The sequence below is a fragment of the Gracilinanus agilis genome, chromosome 6 (genome assembly GCF_016433145.1).
Source record: "Gracilinanus agilis isolate LMUSP501 chromosome 6, AgileGrace, whole genome shotgun sequence".
NCBI lineage: Eukaryota > Metazoa > Chordata > Mammalia > Didelphimorphia > Didelphidae > Gracilinanus > Gracilinanus agilis.
This window is the reverse complement of record NC_058135.1, coordinates 176843198-176863932: the sequence shown is the minus strand read 5'-3', so window position 1 is coordinate 176863932 and position 20735 is coordinate 176843198. Positions and strand designations below refer to the sequence as shown.

Below are 20735 nucleotides of genomic sequence, written 5' to 3'. Positions count from 1 at the left end.
ACATAGGATAAAAGTAAAAGGCTAGAGTAAAATCTATTAGGCTTCAGCTGAGAAAAAGAAGGCAGGAGTGGCAATCATGATATCTGACAAAGCCAAAGAAAATAGATCTGGTTAAAAGAGATAGGGAAGGTAATTACATCCTGATAAAAGGCAGTATAGACAATGAGGAAATAACAGTACTCAACATGTATGCACCAAATGGTATAGCATCCAAATTTCTAAAGGAGAAACTGGCAGAGCTCAAGGAGGAAATAGATAGTAAAACTATACTAGTGGGAAACCTGAACCTTCCCCTATTAGATCTAGATAAATCAAACCAAAAAATAAATAAGAAAAAGCTAAGAGAGGTGAATAAAATCTTAGAAAAATTGGCGTTAATAGAAATATGGATAAAAATAAATAGGGACAAAAAGAAATACACCTTCTTTTCAGCAGCACATGGTACATTCACAAAGACTGACCATGTACTAGGGCATAGAAACATTGAAAACAAATGCAAAAGAGCAGAAATAATAAATGCAAACTTTTCAGATCATAATGCAATGAAAATAATAATTAGTAAGGGTATATGGATAGGCAAATCAAAAATTAATTGGAAATTAAATAATATGATTCTCCAAAATCAGTTAGTTAAAGAACAAATCATAGAAAAAATAATTTCATAGAAGAGAATGACAATGATGACACATCCTACCAAAATCTTTGGGATGAAGCCAAAGCAGTACTCAGGGGGAGATTTATATCCTTGAGTGCATATATTAATAAATTAGGGAGGGCAAAGATCAATGAATTGGGCATGCAAATCAAAAAACTAGAAAACAAACAAATTAAAAATCCCCAGATGAAAACTAAATTAGAAATCATAAAAATTAAAGGAGAAATTAATAAAAACAAAAGTAAAAGAACTATTGAATTAATAAATAAGATCAGAAGCTGGTACTTTGAAAAAAACAAATAAACTTGAAAAAGTAGTGGTCAATCTAATAAAAAAAAAGGAAAGAAGAAAACCAAATTAATGGTATCAAAGATGAAAAGGAAGACCTCACCTCTAATGGAGAGGAAATTAAGGCAATAATTAAAAACTATTTTGCCCAATTATATGGCAATAAATATAGCAATCTAGGTGATATGGATGAATATTTACAAAAATATAAATTGCCTAGATTAACAGCAGAAGAAATAGAATACTTAAATAATCCCATATCCATAAATTCACTCTAGACAATATAAAATGCTTGGTAATCTACTTGACAAGAAAAATTCAGGAATTATATGAACATAACTACAAAACACTTCACACAAATAAAACTAGATCTAAACAATTTGAAAAACATTAACTGATCTTGGGTAGGATGAGCTAATATAATAAAAATTGTAATCCTACCTAAATAAATTTACTTATTCAGTGATATTCTTATCAAACTACCAAAAAACTGTTTTTATAAAATTAGAAAAAATTATTACAAAGTTCATCTGGAAGAACAAAAGATCAAGAATATCAAGGGAACTAATGAAAAAATGTGAAGGATGTAGGCCTAGTATTACCAGATCTCAAACTATCCTATAAAGCACTGACAATCAAAACAGCATGGTACTGGCTTAGAGACAGAAGGGTGGATCAATAGAATAGACTTGGGGTAAATGACATCATCAAGACAGTATATGATAAACCCAAACATCCCAGGTTTTGGGACAAGAACCCACTAAAAACTGCTGGGAGAATTGGAAAACAGTATGAGAGAAATTAAGTTTAGATCAAAATCTTACACCCTATACCTAATATTAATTCAGAATGGGTAAATGACTTAAATATAAAGAGAGAAATCATAAACAAATTAGGTGAACATAGAATAGTATACCTGTCAGACCTATTGGAAAGGAAGGAATTTAAGCCCAAGCAGGAGATAGAGAACACTACAAAATATAAGATGAATAACTTTGATTATTTTTAAAAGTTTCTGTACAAACAAAATCAATGCAACCAAAATTAGAAGGGAATCAACAAATTGGGGGAAAAGTTTTATAACAAAAACCTCTGACAAAGGTCTAATTTCTCACATTTATAAGGAACTGAGTCAATTGTACAAAAAAAAAATAAAGCCATTTCCTGATTGACAAATGGTCAAGGGATATGAATAGCACAGTTTTCAGATAGAGAAATCAAAACTATCAATAAGCATATGAAAAAGTGTTCTAAATCTCTCATAACTGGAGAAATGCAAATTGAAAAAATGGGTACCACCTTATACCTAGCAGATTGGCCAATATGACAGTAAAGGAAAATAATAAATGTTGGAGGGATTGAGGCAAAATCAGGACACTAATGCACTGCTGGTGGAATGAATTAATCCATCCATTCTGGAAGGCAATTTGGAATTATGTGCAAAAGGTTTTAAAAGAATGCATACCCTATGATCCAGCAATACCACAACTAGGTTTGTACCCCAAAGAGATAATAAGGAAGAAATACTTGTACAAAATATTCATAGCTACACTCTTTTGTGGTGACAAGAAATTGGAAAATGAGGGGATGTCCCTCAGTTGGGGAATGGCTGAACAAATTGTGGTATATGATGGCAATAGAATACTATTGTGCTATAAGGAATGATTATCTGGGAGAACCTCAATGAACTGATACAGAGTGAAATGAGCAGAACCAAAAGAACACTGTACACAGAAAGTAAAACAATCCAATGTAATAGACTTTGCTACTAGTAGCAATGCAATATGGCAGGACACTCCTGAAGGACTTATGGGGGGAAATGCTAACCATATTTATAGAAAGAACCACGGGAGTAGAAATGCAAAAGAAAAACATATGACATCACTTATCACATGTATATATGGGTATTTGATTTGGGGTTTAGAATTTAAAAAGATCGCTCTATAGCAGTGATTCCCAAAGTGGGCGCCACTGCCCCCTAGTGGGAGCTGCAGCGATCCAGGGGAGCAGTAATGGCCACAGGTGCATTTGGGAGCAGTGAATAACTATAAGGGGGTGGTGCTAGTATGTGACAGGGGGCACTAAGTAATATTTTTTCTGGAAAGGGGGCAGTAGGCCAAAAAAGTCTGGGAACCACTGCTCTATGTCAAAAATGAATAATATGGACATGATTGGGGATGTAGACTTGAAACGACCACACCAATGCAACTAACAACAATTTGGAAATAGATCTTGATCAATGACACATATTAAAACCAGTGGAAATGTGCATCGGCCATGGGTGGGGGAGTGTGGGGGGTGAAGGGGAAAGTAGGAGCATGAATCATGTAACCAAGTTAAAAATGAATATTAATAAATGTTAAAAAATGGAAAAAAAAGAATGCACATATAATTTTATATTTTTAAACAAAAAAAAAAAAAAAACAACCTGTGAGCTTAAGGAAACACTGATAGAGGCTAATGATAATGGGGACACTGTTAATAGCAGGGAAATGTATGAAGATAATATTAGAATAAATAGTGAGCAAGAAATGAGTTTAATAGTGGGCAATACTGTAGCAGAAAAAGAATGCAAAATTACAGAAACGAGGAATAGTGAACTTAAAGAGAACTTATCTGCGAGCAAGTGTAGAGACACAGCTAAAGAACAATGTAGGCTGGAAACTGAATCTCTAAAGAAAAGCAGAGTAGCTAATGTTAATGCAAATACAGCAGATGATTGGGATTTAAGCAAGACTGAGTTAGAAGCACCAATGGTCAAAGTGTCTACACCTCCAAATACAAGTGAACCACATGTAATGATTAAAGTTGGGGAGAAGATTTATTCTATCTTAGTAGACACCGGAGCATATAAATCAGTATTAAAAACACCTCCTGGGAATAGCAGAATAGTTGGGTACATGGAAGTGATGGTGGCTACAAGAAGAACACAAAAGGGTTCCAAAATTACAATCTAAAATGGTTATCCTAGGTTCCTTAACCATAGATCACACTTTTTTTCTTATCTTAGACTGCTCAGCAAATCTTATGGGTAGAGATTTACTTTGTAAACTAGGTGCCACAATTCAGTGTGATCCTTCTGGAAAAATTATGCTATGTCTTACAAAGGATACATTGCAAGCCTATCCATTATTATTGTTAGATGCTTTGGTAAATGAGGAGAAAATAAACTTAATCTACGAAATTCCAAAAGAAATACCAGATGGGGTGTGGGCTAAGCATTCAACAGATATTGGTTTGGTAAAATCAGCAAACCCAGTAAAAGTGAAGACAAAGCAGGGAACTCCACCACGAATACCACAATATAAACTAAGTAAAGAAGCCACAGAGTTATCCGCCCAATTATCGAGACTCTCCTAGAGCAAAAAATAATTGTACTAACAGTCTCTGAGTATAATACAACCATAATGTCTATTAAGAAAGCTGGAGATTTATTCAGGATTTAAGAGCGGTAAATAATTTCATAATAAAGTCACATCCTATCGTTCTAAGCCCCACAAATATCTTAGCTAGTATACCCAGCAATGCCAGATATTATACTGTGGTAGTTTTGTGCTCCGCATATTTTTCAATACCCATTCATAAAGACAGAAAATTTTTGCATTCACTTGGGAAAGAGATCAGTCCTGCTGGTTTCATTTGCCTCAAAGTTGGTCTGAATCTGCTTTTTTTTTGCCAAATTTTACAGCAAGATCTAAAAACAATTGTGTTAAAGAAAGTACTGTAGTTCATTTTATTGATGATATATTATTGGCAGACCCCAATGCAAAGTACCTCACCAGATTGTGAAGACAGGATTAACTCTCCTTTGTCTACTTTTGAATTGAATCAGCAAAAGCTTGAACACCCTACTTAACACTAGGTGGAGTAGCTCTCCACCCTTTAAACTCAATCAGGGAGGAAATGAGAATTCACATCTCAATCAGCTAGGAGTCTGTGAACTCGATGAGTATCCACTTCTCCAGAAGATGAGAAGTGGTTCCCACAAACACTGCCCTCTTGGCAGTGCTGGGTAATTTATAAGCTGTGATTGGCCCTTGTGAAAAGTGGAAGGGAAAAGAAGACACTATAAAAGGCCCTGAATTCTGGAACTAGGGAAGTTAACTCCAAGAAGAAAGTTGGCTTCAAGAAGAAGTTGGACTTCAAGAAGGAAGTTAGCTTCAAGAAGAAGGTCAGCTCAAGGAAGAAAATCAGCTTCAGGAGTCACCTTCAACTTGAGTCATTTTCTTGATCTGCCTCTTGGAGGGAACTTGGGTGAGTGGATTTCCCTTCCTGACTTCTGGAGAGAGTTTAATTCCAGTTGAAGGCCAACATGTCCTGGCTTAGTTGAGCACCAGAGCAATATTTAGTTAGATAGGCTAATGTTTTCTCTACCATTCTGTATTTCTGTGCTTTCACTCTTTCCACATCTTTGTAAATAAAAGCTATTAAAGTTATTTCAACTTTGAGCAATAATACTTTGAATGGGTGACCACAATTATTATTTATAATTTTCATATATTTTAGTCAAACCATTAAAATTTAATTCCTACATATTTTGGCAACCATTAATTTTTAACCCTTATACCACACAGCACAAACATCCCAGAACAAACAATGCAGAATCAATAACTGGAAAACCCTGAGAGCAGGAACTGCAGCCTCACCTGTCTGCTGGACCTGGGAGTTTACTTTCCAGATACTGGTGGACTCAATAGGTAGGAGACCCTGGAAGTGCTATATGGGCTACAACCTTGGCCCCAGAAATACTACTCACCCACAGCAAGGGATTGGCCACTGACAAGGGAAGGATTTTAGGGGCCCAAGCACATGAAACAGACACATGTTGTATCCCAGACTGTGGCATCAGGAGTAGGGGGTCATTCTGGTTGGAACACCTGACATTAGGAGATGAGGGATCACAGCTTACCTTGGATTAGAGAAATTGGAAGAACTAAACAGACCACAGGAAATAACACAAAAAATCCTAAAACCTGAGCCACCATCCCCCACAGCCTAGGAACTCTGGGACTCTAGCATAAAGATGATTGGCCTAGCCACTGAAATTCAAAAAACAATAAGTAAGCAAAGGAGAAAGAACCCAACTATTGATTGCTAGTATGGGGACAGCAAAGGCCTAGGTTCAAACTTAGAGGTCAGTGAAGTAAAAACGCCTATGCTTATATCAATAAAATAGATTTAAAAAAACGTATAAATGAATTGCATGCAGCTAAAAAAAACTAGGAAAAGAAGAAATTTTAAATCCCCAATTAAAGACAAAATTAAAAATCCTAAAAATCAAAGGAAAAATTAATAAATTAAAAGTGAGAGAACTACTGAACTAATAATTAAGACTTGAAGGTGGTTTTATGAAAAAAGAAAATAGTTGTATTGGTTAATTTGATTAAAGAAGGAAAGAAGATAATCAAATAACCAGTATCAAAAATGAAAAGGGTGAATTAACCAATGAAGAGGAAATTTAAGTAATCATTAGGAGCTATTTTGCCCAATTATATGACAATAAATCTGACAATCTAAGTGAAATAGATGAATATTTATGAAAATATAAATTACTCAGGATAACAAGAGAGGAAATAGAATACTTACTCACATCTCGGAAAAAGAAATTGAACAAGCCATCAATGAACTCCCTAGGAAAAAAGCCTCAGGGCCAGATAGATTCACAAGTGAATTCTATCAAACATTTAAAGAACAATAAGTCCCAATTCTATAGAAACTATTTGAGAAAATAGGCATAGAAGGAATCCTACCTAAAACTGGGGTGGGGTGGGAATTTTATTAAAAATTTCTCTGATAAAGGTCTCATTTCTCTAATTTATAGAGAACTAAGTCAAATTTATAAGAATATAAGCCATTCCCAATTGACAAAATACCATAGGATATAAACAAGCAATTTTCAGATAAAGAAATCGAAGTTATCAGTAATCATATGAAAAAATGTCCCAAATCCCTTTTGATTAGAGAAATGCAAGTTAAAACAACTCTGAGGTACCACCTTATACCTATCAGATTGGCCAATATGACAGTAAAGGAAATATAGCAGATGGGGATGTGGCAAAATTGGGACACTAATACATTGTTGGTGGAGTTGTGAACTGATCCAACCATTCCGGAGGGCAATTTGGAACAATGCCCAAAGGGCTATAAAACTGTGCACACTCTTTGATCTAGTAGTACTATCACTAAATCTATATCCCAAAGAGATAATTAAAAAGAAGAAAGGACCTACTTATACAAAAACAATTATAGCAGTTCTTTTTGTGCTGGCAAAGAATTGAAAATTGGGGAATGTCCATCAATTGAGGAATGGCTGAACAAATTGTGATATATGTGAGTGAAGAAAGACTATTGTGCTATAAGAAATGATAAGCAGGACAATCTCAGAAAATGTTGGAAAGATCTACATGAACTGATGCAGAGTGAAATAAGTAGAACTAGTAGTACACTGTACTATATGTACTATATTGTTATGACAACAATATTATATGTCGATCAATTGATCAACGATTTAGCTATCCACAACAATAAGGGCAATTCTGAAGGATTTATGGACAAAGAAAACTGTCTACCTCCAGAGAAAGAACTATTAAGAGTCAGATGCAGATCTATTTTTCATGTTTATTTATAGTTTTATTTTGGAGTTTTGGTTTTATATGAGTATTTTCTTACAACAATGACCAATATGGAAGTATATTTTGCATGATAATGTATGTATAATCCAGATCAAATCATTTACCATCTCTTAGAGACCTCTCTTATTTAACTTTTTAAATCCTATTTGAGCTACTCCATTGATTAATTTTTGGGCTTGAAAACAATTCGTATTTTCCTTGGAGGCTCTGGATGCAATAGTTTTGACTTTGTTTTCTTCTGAGTTTGTGTTTTGCTCTTTCCTATCACCAAAATAACTTCCTATGCCGAGTTACTTTTTTTATTGTTTGCTCATTTTCCAGCCTTTTTCTTTTCCTTTAAATTTAAAAAAAAAAACTGTTAAAGTTGGGCTTTGTACCTGTGGTAACAGAAGTACTGTTCTAAGCTTCATGTTCTCTGTGCAGCTGCCTTCAGAGGTGGTTCTGGGGATCTATCTGTTTTCGGTTCTTCCAAGGTGGTATGGTGTAAGGAGAGGTGTGTTTCATATACTCCTGGCCTGTATTCTGGTCTGTGAGTAACCCACAAGCACTCTTTTCCCCCCTTGGAACTGTGCCAGGGTTCCCTGCTTCCCTATGGCCACAAGTACTCCTCCTCACCCTGTGACCATACCCCAGGTCTGATACCTAGATCTGCATATGGGCAGTATAACAAGAGTCTTGCACCCAGGGCCAGCAAAGGGACCCTTGTAAGTTCCTTCTGAGCAGTTGTCTGACCCATTTCCTTACCATCTGTGGCCAACAGCTCCGGAAGTCTTGGCTGCTGCTTCAGTTGTGCCCAAGGCCTGTTGCCAGAGTGGGGCCTGCCCTGAAGTGCTGCTTTGTACTGCCCTTCTACCCCAGTACACTAAATCTTTCATGTCAGCCTTCTAAGTTGTTTTGGGCTGAAAAATTATCTCACCCCATTTTTTTGTGGGTTATGTTGCTCCCGAATTTGTTTTGAAGCATCCTATCATAATTTTTTGGAGGGCAATTTGATAGCGATTACTTTGGTCTATAAACCTTCTCTGCCATCCTCATTCCACCTCACCCCATTATTAGCAGACATTAGCAGACAAGGGTCTTTTCTTTTTTTGTGCGAGGGCCTCATGTTTCCCTCATTGAGAAAAGCCTGTTATTTGTTATTTTAGTTAAGTATGCAATAGTGCTCCTTTCTTCTACTTCTCAGGTTTTTCTATCCAAATCTCTTGACACTAGTCAGGATTACCATCTGTCTCCTTCTTCTTCCTTTTTACCTTCTAATTTTTTAAGGCATATGTAATTCTTCTTGGTAATCTGAAGAAACAAGAGTCATTCCCCAAACACCTTTACCTTTTCTGTGACAGAGGCTTATCTGAATTTAAGCTAAGTCAGATATCAGTTTAATTTAAGTAAGCTATCAGTTACTTGACCATGGCAGAAAGACAAACATCATGTACTCTATGCAGTTCCCAGAAAAATTTTTCTTGCCCTCTAAAATTGCTGGATTCAAAGTCCTCTAACATTCTTATTAGTGGCTCTTAAGACCAACTTCCCCATGGTGAACTTGTAGATTAAAAATCCAGCTCTGTTATAGGTTCAACATCTAGACACTCCTTGAGGGAGGCTTTGGATAATTTATAGGTATCTTGCTTTCTTCACCAAGGAAACAAACTTCTTGCCAAAAATCCACTGCAATGTTTTTTCATCTTTGAATTCCAAATACCTAATACAGTATTTGGTATATAGAAGCTATTTAGCAAGTATTGGTTGGATTGTTAAATACAATCCATATTTCAGCTAAATCCTCTAAACTTTCAGATAATGCTAAATGTTTCTCAGTTTGACAAACAGCATACTACAATGAAGAGAATACTAGACTTGGACTCAATGTAAATCTGTTTGGAATTTCACTTCTGACACTCACAAATTTCATGATCATGGGACATGGACTTAAACTTTGAGCCTCAGCTGTCTTGTTGGTAAAATAGGCATATTAATACTTCTACTAAAGCCACAGGATGGTTGTAAAGTTAGTGTTTTATAAACCTTAATGTACTATGAGCTATTAATTTTAATTAAGGATTACTCTGATCTGAATTTGAATAGAATTATCTGAGTTTCAAAAATCCCTGCCCATTTTTTTTGTACTATGTAATATTGACCTAGTGGTTTTTAAAATAATTTAAATATAGTTACTTAAGTCTAGAATAGTGTTGACACATTATATTTTTACTCTTCTTATGAAAAGACAGTCATAGTCCTATAAAATACTAAAAAGATAAAAAGGAAAGAGCCATAATGAATAAAATTTCTAAATTATCAATAATTTTCCTATAATAAGAAGCTTACAGTTGCAATGCAGTATGGGAGATTATTTTTACACCCTGGACAAAGTAGTTCACACTCAGGGAGAAGAAATTCACAAAATGGACATGGTGTTGTTGTCTCTTCTGTTTCTGATGTATCTGGTCTCCTATAAAAAAATTAAAGAATAGCTTCAAAAATAATCTGCTTTACATTTCCTAAAATTTGCTATGATAATAAGAATAAATCTTAAAGAATAGTAGGACTTCCCTAAAGAAACCTAAAGAAATTACATGTGAGTTTATATCCAGTTCTGATTTTCTGTTGTAAAATCTAGGTTGTACAAATTAAAATCTATCTGCTATGCTTATATACCATTAAAGGGATTTTCTTAATTTCTCCCTCTGTCTCTTTAAGAGGAAGAGCAGGATTAGTTAGCCAGAGCTGAAGATTCTATTACCTAGGAGACAAGGAGGTTAGAGAAACAGTTGGGAGTTTGAGGGCTTTTGCCTCTGGATCCCTAGAGAACAAGAGGTTGGGTTGTCTTGGTTTTATTACTGACAGTTGAAGGATAAAACCTTATTTAAGTAGGTCGTGGGTGGTGGCTATTTACTTATTAGTGTAGATAAGTAGTAAATATTTTATGACTAGAGTAGGTTAGATTGGGCCTGGTCTAGCCAGGCAGAAGAACCTGTCCTTGAAGACAGGGTGGTTTTTTTTTAGAAATTTTAGTTTGGATTAGAAATTTAGGTACAGTCATAAGGTATTACAGTAATAATCTCTTTTTCCTCCTTTTTATTTTCTATCTAAACTTCTCAAATTAAACTAAGTGTTTTATCAAACTGCTCTCCTCATGTTTGTCAAACTCCTACCATTTAACCCTTACAATACTCTAATTCATTCAAAGAGTCATTTCAAAGTTTTTAAATAACCATATAGAAAAATATTAACTCATGTTATTCTTTGATTATTTGCATTAATAGAAGTAAAACATGAAATTTTCCTCTCATTGAAAATTCCTTCTACCTCTTTCAGTTTATTCAGCTATGCCAAACCTGGTCTTTGTCTTCAAAAAATCTCTAGTTTTCTAGACCCTACTAAATTCATATGTCTATCAAACTTCTTTCTAGTGTCAGTTGTCTCTTTATCCAACAGAGATATCATGATTAGCTACTAAATAATGTTTTCCCTAGTGCAATAGCATCCCTTGGTCCCTTGATCTTCTGACATCCCTGCTATGCCAGTTCCTAAGCATGGATAATTTATCTATTCTTACTACAAGGCTGCTGAAAACTCCTAGAAAACATTACAAAGCTATACTAATTGGCTCCACTATAAATTATTATCTATCTAAAATAAACTAGCTCTTGTAGTACTTGGAAATCACTTTTTAAAAAATCTCTAGTTAACTAGTTAGCATATGGTCCACATCTTTTCTACTCTCTTTAAGGCCTGAAAACCTCTGCATCTCTGTAAACAAATGATTTCACCTTTTTCACTAAGAAAATCAAAGACATCTGGTATAAGCTCTCTCAACTTCTCTTTTACCACCTAAGAATTTCTATTTTCTCCTCTTTCTTCTTCTTCTTTTTTTTTTTTAATAAGCCCTTACCTTCTATTTTAGAAATGATAAGGGCAGTAAGGGCTGGGCAACTGGGGTTAAGTGATTTACCCAGGGTTACATAGTAAGTATCTGAGGTCAGATTTGAACCCAGAACTTCCTGTCTCCAGATCTGGCAACTTAGCTGTTCCTCTTTCAGAATTCTTATACTTTCTGCTTTCCAAGCTTTACCCCTTTGCCAATCTCTCCCCTCCAGTCTTCTATAGGACAATTAGCAATTCAGTCTCAGATTTGTGTTCTCTGCCCCCCTCTCTCCAGGTTGTTATAAGGAAGAGAGGATTAGAGTAAGTTTGCAGAGGCATGAGACCAACCAGGAGAAAATTCTAGAAGGTTATAAGTAAGGGTCAGACAGTTAACTGAGGTTTGAGCTGGGTTTTTTTCTGGTTTGACCTGGAGGAACTGACTGCTTTTTCTTAGTGGCTGATACTACCCTATACTACCCTGGTTTTCCCATCCTACCTACTGCCCTGCTGCCTTACTGTTATCCACTGAGTTTCCTGGTGATCCTGAACCATCTGGCATCTGCCTGTAAGATCAGATCTGGGTTCCTTTTGGATCCAGGACCCCTCCCTGGGCCCTGATAACTGCCATAGACCACTACCTCTATTATTATCTAAGAGGGGGTTGGTTTAGTGCAGGCTTTTCTAGATTAGGGACTGGTATCTTTAGACAGATAAGGATTAGTACAGCTCAAACTCTGTGAAGACTCCTGGCAACAGGACATTTGGATCTAGAGGGGGCTTAGGTAATTGACATTAGTGTCAGGGTTTTCCAAAATTCCCATCTAACCTTTCCTTGTTATAATAAATAAAACATCCATCCCTGTTACTGAGTGGTCTGTGTGTGTCATCTCAGATTCAGACACTGCCTGGACTGGGCTCTGTTGGCCTTCCCAAACCAGTTAATATTCTGATTCTGGCCCTATCCTAATCATCTAGTTCCATCCCCTAAACCATCCTCTTACAAGGTTCAATCTGTCTTCTGAAACTAAACATGCAGAAGCCTTTTTCTAGCCAATAAAAATGTATTTCCTTGATGCAGTTGTCCCTTCAAACAATCCAACTATCATCTTTCATGTTCAACTAATAATTACTATGTTTTTTTAATGTTTATTGATGCAGTCTTTTATTCTAGTCATTTCCCAATAAACTCCTTTTCTACTCATCCACAGAATCCTCCCTTATCATAAAGAGTAACAGTTAAATAAAAGCAAGTGATATTACAACTTTACCTAACGGCATTTGCAATATTTCTCAGCACCTCTCTACCAAATAGTGAACATGGGAAATGTGTTTCATCATCAGTCTTTGGGAACCAGTTTTGGTCTCTAATCTTAGTTCTGATGTTGCCTTCATTTACATTATTGTAGTCCTTGTATACTCCCTCATTAACCAGTTAATCAACAAGAAATATACACAATAATTTAGGTTCTGCTGTTTTTATCCTATATCAGTTCATACTTCATATTTGTTACTTCTTACAGCACAATCCTCTTTAAATTTATATAACACAAATAGCAATTTTCCCCAATCAATGGGCATTTACTTTGTTTCTAGGTTTTTGATGCAATAAGTATTTTTATACATTTTGCTTTGGGGTATATTCCTAGTAGTAAAATGCCTTTGGATTAAAGAATATGATAGTTAGTACCTTTTCTTACATAATTTCACATTATTTTTTAGAACAAAGATGCAGTTTATATCTCTTCCAAAAGAATATTTCTGTGTCCTAGGCAACACTGACTATTTTTGTCCTCCATCATCTTTGCCAATTCAATGGCTTGAAATTATCTCACATCCCAACTCAGAATTGTTCGAATCCATATTTTTTCTTTTTATTGGTGAATTGGAGCAACCACATGATTGTTGATAATCTGCATTTCCTATTTCAAGATCTGTTTGTATCCTTTGACCACTTATCTATTGGGGAATGGTTTGTGATTCTACTCATTTGTGTCAACTTCCTATATATCTTGGATATTAGTCTTTTATAAGAGAAGTTGATGGAAATGTGTTTCTAGCTCCAAATTCTCTTTATTTTAGGATTACAGGACCATGGATAATAACAATAGAGCCCGAAACAGACCTAAGAAGTTATCAAATGTCTCATTTTAGGGGGCAGCTGGGTAGCTCAGTGGATTGAGAGTCAGACCTAAAGATGGGAGGTCCTGGGTTCAAATCTGGCCTCAGATACTTCCCGGCTGTGTGACCCTGGGTAAGTCACTTGACCCCCATTGCCTACTCTTACCACTCTTCTGCCTAGGAGCCAATACACAGAAGTTAAGGGTTTAAAAAAATAAAAAATAAATCTCTCATTTTATGGATGAGGAAACTGAGGCCCAGAGAAGTTTAAGTGATTTGTCCATAGTCAAATATAAGCACTAAGAGCTGTTGTGAGGAAGATTAGTTGTTATGTAGGAGACTTAGCAGGAAGGACTGGAGAATTCCACATGAAATGGGGAAGCAGGAAGTGGCTTGCTCTCTCTCTGAGAAAGACTCCATGGAGATTGGGACAAGCTGTAACTGACCCTGGGAGACCTCAGAGCTAGTGGAGTTGCACCCTGATTCTCTGGGATCCTGGAGAGTGGTGAAGGTTGACAGTAGAAGACAACAACCCTGCAAGGCAACACTGAGTAGGGAAGTGGCCTGTGATCTGGTGGACAGCCTGCAGTCTTCAATCCCTACCTGGCTACATCAGTTCTGGAGGAGTTGGTTCCTGGCACCCTGTAACATCCCTGGAAGAGTTGTGAGATCCCAAGTTCAAGGCCTCGTCCCCAGATTCTTAGCCAAGCTGTCAAAACCTGGCAGAAGTCAGGCTGACTCCAGGGATCTTACCCTTTTTGACTCCAGTCCTGGGTTAGCCATAGTTTACCTAACCCCCTTTCCAATCCCCTCATATTATAATTAAACTGATTCCCTGTGTGTTTTTATTAATTTTAGGACCTCATTGTGTGTATGTGTTAATCTGTATTTATTCCAAGCTGGGTGGGGCTGAGTGACGGTTGGTCAGGCTTAACTGTCATTCCAGTCAATGGTCTTTCCCTTGTAGTTAAACCTGGTTCCCTGGCTTGTAAAGTCTTTCCCATTGTCCCTTCCTGTCTCCTATCCACCCACAGAGCCCATATTTAATATTTAAGGCACCTTCCCTGGTTTTTCTCCATTATAGAGCTAAACATGAGATTTGAACCTAGATCCACTAATTTCATATCCTGCATTCATTCCACTGTATCATGCTTAGAGGCTTTGATTTTGTTTAGAAAGAAGCATTTTGAATTTATATAATTTAAGTTGTCTATGTTGTCTTTTTTATTTCTTCTATTCTTTTTTTTTGGCTACAAATTTTCCTCTTAACTATGCTTGTGAAAGGCAATTCCTTATATTTAAATTATATTATATTTATGTATAATATAACTTTATTTATTATTATATTTAATTTATGCAGTTGGAAACTATTTTGTGTTGTTACAGGCAAATTTATAAGATAAGAGTATAAAGTAGTTAAGATAGATTAAATATACATACATGGACAGAAAAGGGCAAAATCTTGACTGGCAGACATGAACATTCTTTATGGAATGCAGAAAGGAGAGAGTGAACTGACAGGGCTGGAGGAAGGAGTTTTTGGAGCTGTGATCCTGCCTACCAGTTTGTCTACAACCTGTAACCTGTTGGAGATCTTGGGAGTGAATATCATTCAAGAGCCTAGGTTGAGATGGGGTTAAGCCTCTGCAATTTGGTGGACAAATTGCAGATTTCCTTTCTCCCTGGTCCATTGGATTTTACTGGCTGTACAAGGATTTTGTTCCAGTTGCCTTTTGTCAACAAGAGATCACCTTGGATCAGTGTCACCAGTGGCATGAGAATCCCTTTGTCTCCAAGCCCATAGCAGTCCCTCCTGTCCCAGCCAGACTGCCTGCCTGTCTGTGCTAGTGTTAGAGGAAGCCAGCCAACTCCCCATTCTAAATGACAGTTGGTTGAGCTTTCTCCATTAGAGTAGTCAAACCTCTCCCATTTCCCCTTTCCATATTATCATTATACTGTTTCTTATCACTTCTTGTTCCTTCTCCACAATTCAAAAGACCTACAGTAGAGTGATTGAAATCCCTGGTTAGTGAAGAAGGGCAGTTTTCTGTCACTATTAATTCCCCAAAGCCCAGTCCTTTCCTTGTGGGAGTGGGTATGATCCCCTTGTGTAAGTAGTGTTTGGCAGTTAATCAGACTCACTCCAGTATTTCCCCTACTCCCCTGTGTTTATTTATTCATTTCAATGTTAGTCTAAATCTATCTAGTACCAAATTGCTTTCCAGCTTAACTAGAATTTTTGTCCATAAGGGAATCCTTTACCAAGTCATTTTTGTTCTTAGATTTACCAAATACTAGGCTATTGTGTTCATTTGCCTCAGCTTCTTAATATATTTACAATTTTAAATACTACCAAATGTTTTTAGTGATTACTCAATTATATTATTTTCAACTGGTAATGCTACCAACCCTTCATTATATTAATTTTTTACTTTATATTTTTTGGTCTGGACACAAGGTTTCATCAGTATAAGGCTCTTTCAGTGATGATACCCCTCCTACCAATCAGATGCATAATTATTCTTATTGATTGATTACATACAAAAAGGTTGAAATAGAACTACCAAAGTCATTACAATAGTGGGACTTTTAAACCTTATTTCCTTTAATGACTTTTTTTTCCTCCAAATGAATTTTATTATTTTGTTCTATATAATAATTCTTTGGTGGATTAATACACACTAAATCTATAAATTAATTAAATGGTATCATCATCACTGAAGCACTGGAGCTTCCTATTAACCCTTAAAAAACAAAGAGGAAAGGATTAATAGTAGGAAATCCCTGTGCTTCAGTTCTGGGTGGTTCCCTAGAGTAAAGGCTCCGTGTGGTTTCTCTGAATTATAATCTCCTTGTCCCAAATAAAGACCCACTATTATAATGACTTTGGTAGTTCTAGTTTTTTTTTCAGGTTGACACCAGTAAACATCCCTTTTCTCCTCCGACACTGCTGCCAGTCTAGTACAGAGCTTCTTCACCTCCCTTTATATCCCAACTAAAATCTCTCCTTTTTTCCCTATCTCCTCTTAATTCAAGTACATTCTCTAAGGCACCTTTTTGTCCTGTATATAGCTTGTTTTTATGTATTTGTTTGCACATTGTCTCTATATGTTAGATTTCAAGTTTCTTCTTGAGGGTAGAGACTGTATTTTGTCTCTTTTTGTATCCCCAGTCCTTAGCACTATTCCTGGAACAAAGTAGGCACTCAATAAATGCTTATTGATTGATTGCATACAAAAAGGTTGAAATGAAAGAACTCTCTTCTCTGATGGTGAAGAAAATAAGAATAAGAATGATTGGGAAACCCTAGCCCTCTCACCCAGCTGTGATTCATCAACTTTTCTTCCTTTGTCTCTCTTATGTTTATTCTTTCCAGATTTTAGGCAAATGAGTACTGAAGGTAGAATGAAGTTTTGTAATTTCAGAGGGTTAGAAGAACCATCATGAGTCCATAGCAGAGTCTTTGGTAGCCAGAGTAGCCAAGTTTGTTGAGAAGCCAGACCTCAGAAGCAACCTAATTCACTCAGCCCATACTGACTTGGAAACTGTTAACTGAAATTCTGCAAGCAATGAAGAAGCGTATCAATCAAGTTCGCAGCCAGAAGTAAACATGGTAGGGAGAATACACTGAAGCAATTACTTTAAGTCAGTGCTCATTTTCCCCAAGAACTGTTTGAGTGTACAGAAAGAGAATCCCTCTTCAGTCGGAAAGTTTTTGTAATTCCGTCCTTAATATCATTTCTCAGTAAACATCCCTTTGTAAAAGCAAATTGATATTAATAGCTTAAGTAATATGGAAAAGATCAGATAGACTGGCAAAATTGATATTGAGGAGAACACAATACCAGCTCTTCAAGGTTATACTTAAAACTTTTAGGGGAAATGTAGCCATTCACGATCTGGAGACTCAACTGCACAAAGCAAGACTGAGCCCCAGAACTTGCTGATATATTACTAAAGCTTTTAATAATCTTGATTAGTATTTTTTCCCATGGATTCTCTATGGTTTTCTAATTCAATTCAATGCAACAAGTATTTATAAAGTAAAAATTACAAATAAATTTTAAAATTACAAAAAATATTACCAAAAAATACAAATAAAGTAAAAACAAATTACTGTGCCAAGAATTAAGAATATGAAGACAATAACAGCAACAACAAAACAGTCCCTGCTTTTAAGGAAGTAGTCAGCATATATATAAATAGGTAAATATTAAAGATATATAAAGGAAATGCAAAGTAATTCACTGGAAGGAGTTAAGAAAATTAGGAAGCAATGGGTTTGAGGGGCGAAGATAATGAATTTCGTCATGTACATACTGAATGTGAGATACTTATGAAAACAATCAGTAAAAAAATGTCTAGAAGGCAGTAGATGATGCAGGATTAAAACTCAGAAGAGAAATGAAGGCTGAATAGGTAAATTAAGAAGTTACCTGCATATAAATTACCACTGAAATCATATCTTAAGACCAAGAATACAGAGGAAGAAAAGAAGAGGATGAAGGACAGAACACACCTAGAGGGTACAAGAAACATCTAGCAAAAGATGACTATGAATTGGGGCAGTTAAATAGCTTAGTGAAGAGAAAGGCAGGCCTAGAGACAGGAAGTCTTGGAATCAAATCTGACCTCAAACAATTACTAGCTATATGACCCTGAGCAAGTTAAAACCCCAATTGCCTTGAAACCAATTCTTGGTGTTGCTTCTAAAACAGAAAGAGTTTAAAAAGGAAAAAAATGACTGTGAAGAAATAATCAGATGAATTGAGAGAAACCAGGGTCATAAAAACCCAGAGAGGAAAGAGTAAATAGAAGAGGTGGTCGACAGTATCTAATGCTTCAGATAACTCAAGAAGAATGAGGACTGAAAAAGGATTTATTAAAGCAATTAAAGCTTTACCAATCTTGCAGAGACCAGTTTCAGTTGAGTAGTGTGGTCAGAAGCCAAGATGCTACATGGCAAAAAGTGAACAGCAGATGAGGAATTGGGAACTGTAAATACAGACAGATTTTTCAAAGAAATTGGTTGTGAAAGAGAGAAAAACACTGGATAATTACTTGAGGGGATGTTAAGGTCAAATGAAGATTTTGTTTAAGGATAGAAAACATTTGGTCATATTATATGTAGCAGGGAAGGAGCTAATGTATAGAAATTAAAAATTACAGGAAGAAAGCTCAAAAGTGAGAATGTGAGGGATGTGAGGTATAATACTGGGATAAATAGAGTTTAAGATTAATATTCTCTATTTTATTGTAAATTATAAATTCTCAAAAATGGGGAAAGAATGATGTAGGAGGCTAAAGGAGAAAATATTTGGAAAAAAATTTGGGTACAGTACAAAAGATAGACAATCAGGATTTGTCATCTAACAGCAGTAGCCCAGCTGAAGTTAAATACCTAAAATTTGTGGTAGGTACAGTCATTATCATCATTTTGTTTAAAAATAAGGATAGTGTACTTTGCTAATGTTTATAAGTTTAATTTTTCTCTCTTGTCTTATTGACCTTCTTCATATCAAATAAGAGTAAGGAATGTCAAGTATCCTTATTTTATTCCTGCACTTACTGGGAAAGTTTACAATGGTTCTCTATTGTAAATAATGGTAGCTCTGGGCTTTTTATATGTGCTCTTGATCAAATTACCAAGATCTCTTCCATTTCCATGAATTTTGGGATTGGTCATGTGAGTTCTATATTTTACTGAACATTATTTATAATAACTGTTTTCTCTAATCCTTGCATCTCTGGTTCAAATCCAACTTGATCATAATGAATAATTTGGTGAAAATATTTAATCATTTTTGCTAATATTTTACTTAAATTGTACATACATTATTTGTTAGTGAATTTAGCCTATAGTTCTCATCCTTAATTTATCCTTCATCCACCTCTGGTTTGGGCAAATGTGTTATATTTGTCCCATAAAAGGTATGTGAGTGTTTTCTTCTCAGCTTTTAGTACAGTTTTTGTATCAAAGGTATTAATTGTCTTTTCCCCAACCCTAGCCTAAATGTCTCAAGAAATTCAAAGTAATTTCCTTGGTATATGAAGGGCTTTCTTCTGACTATTTCTAATACTTGTTGTTTGAAATTAAAATATTAAAAATTTACTACTCTCTTTTTTGGGGGTTAAGTTAAACTTGCAGTTTCTTTCAATATCCCATGGATTCTGATTTATCCCTCTGTTTCCAAATTTTCTATACTATTTTCTTAATTATGGAATTCAGGCCTTTTATTTCATGGTAGACTCATGGAAGACCTCTGATCCTTATGTTATCTTTATGCACTTTGATTTCAAAATAAATCTCTTTGATTTGTATCACAAATATGAATATGTATGCTCTCATGTCACCTTTTTTAATTTTGTTCCATTAAGTTTTATTCCACTTCTATATTTTCTTCTACTCATGCAAAATTTACTTCTCTTAACTCATAGCTTCCCAAGGCTATAATCATCACCTTAAACATATTCAAATTTCATTTCCAGAACTTCTTCCAAACTCCAGTACCATACATTCACTTGCCTGCTAGACATGTCAAGCTGAATATCTCCTATACCAATGATGGGAAAACTTTTTTTTTAACATTTATTAATAATCATTTTTAACATGGTTACATGATTCATGCTCCTACTTTCCCCTTCACCCCCCGCACTCCCCCCACCCATGGCCGACGCACATTTCCACTGGTTTTGTCATGTGTCCTTGATCAAGACCAATTTCCAAATTGTTGGTGGTTGCATTGGTGTGGTAATTTCGAGTCCACATCCCCAATCATGTCCACCCCGACCCATACGTTAAAGCAGTTGCTTTTCTTATATGTTTCCTCTCCTGCAGTCCTTCCTCTGAATGTGGGTAGCATCTTTACCATAAATCCCTCAGAGCTGTCCTGGGTCATTGCATTGTTGCTGGTACAGAAGCCCATTACATTCGATTTTACCACAGTGAATTGGTCTCTGTGTACAATGTTCTTCTGGCTCTGCTTCTTTCGCTCTGCATCAGTTCCCGGAGGTCTCTCCAGTTCGCCTGGAACTTCTCCAGTTTGTTATTCCTTTTAGCACAATAATATTCCATCACCCGCATATTCCACAGTTTGTTCAGCCATTCCCCAATTGAAGGACATACCCTCCTTTTCCAGTTTGTTGCCACCACAAAAAGCGCAGCTATAAATATTTTC

The 20735-nt window shown here is 35.8% G+C and overlaps 1 protein-coding gene across 1 annotated transcript in view; it reads right to left on the bottom strand.

The window, feature by feature from the left end:
* Nucleotides 1-20735, bottom strand: part of LOC123252422 (WD repeat-containing protein 19-like) — a 200917-nt gene that overhangs the window by 13468 nt on the left and 166714 nt on the right. The window contains exon 34 of the mRNA XM_044681745.1: nt 9901-10024. Coding sequence (XP_044537680.1) covers nt 9901-10024 — 124 coding nt within the window. The remainder of the gene's footprint in view (nt 1-9900; nt 10025-20735) is intronic.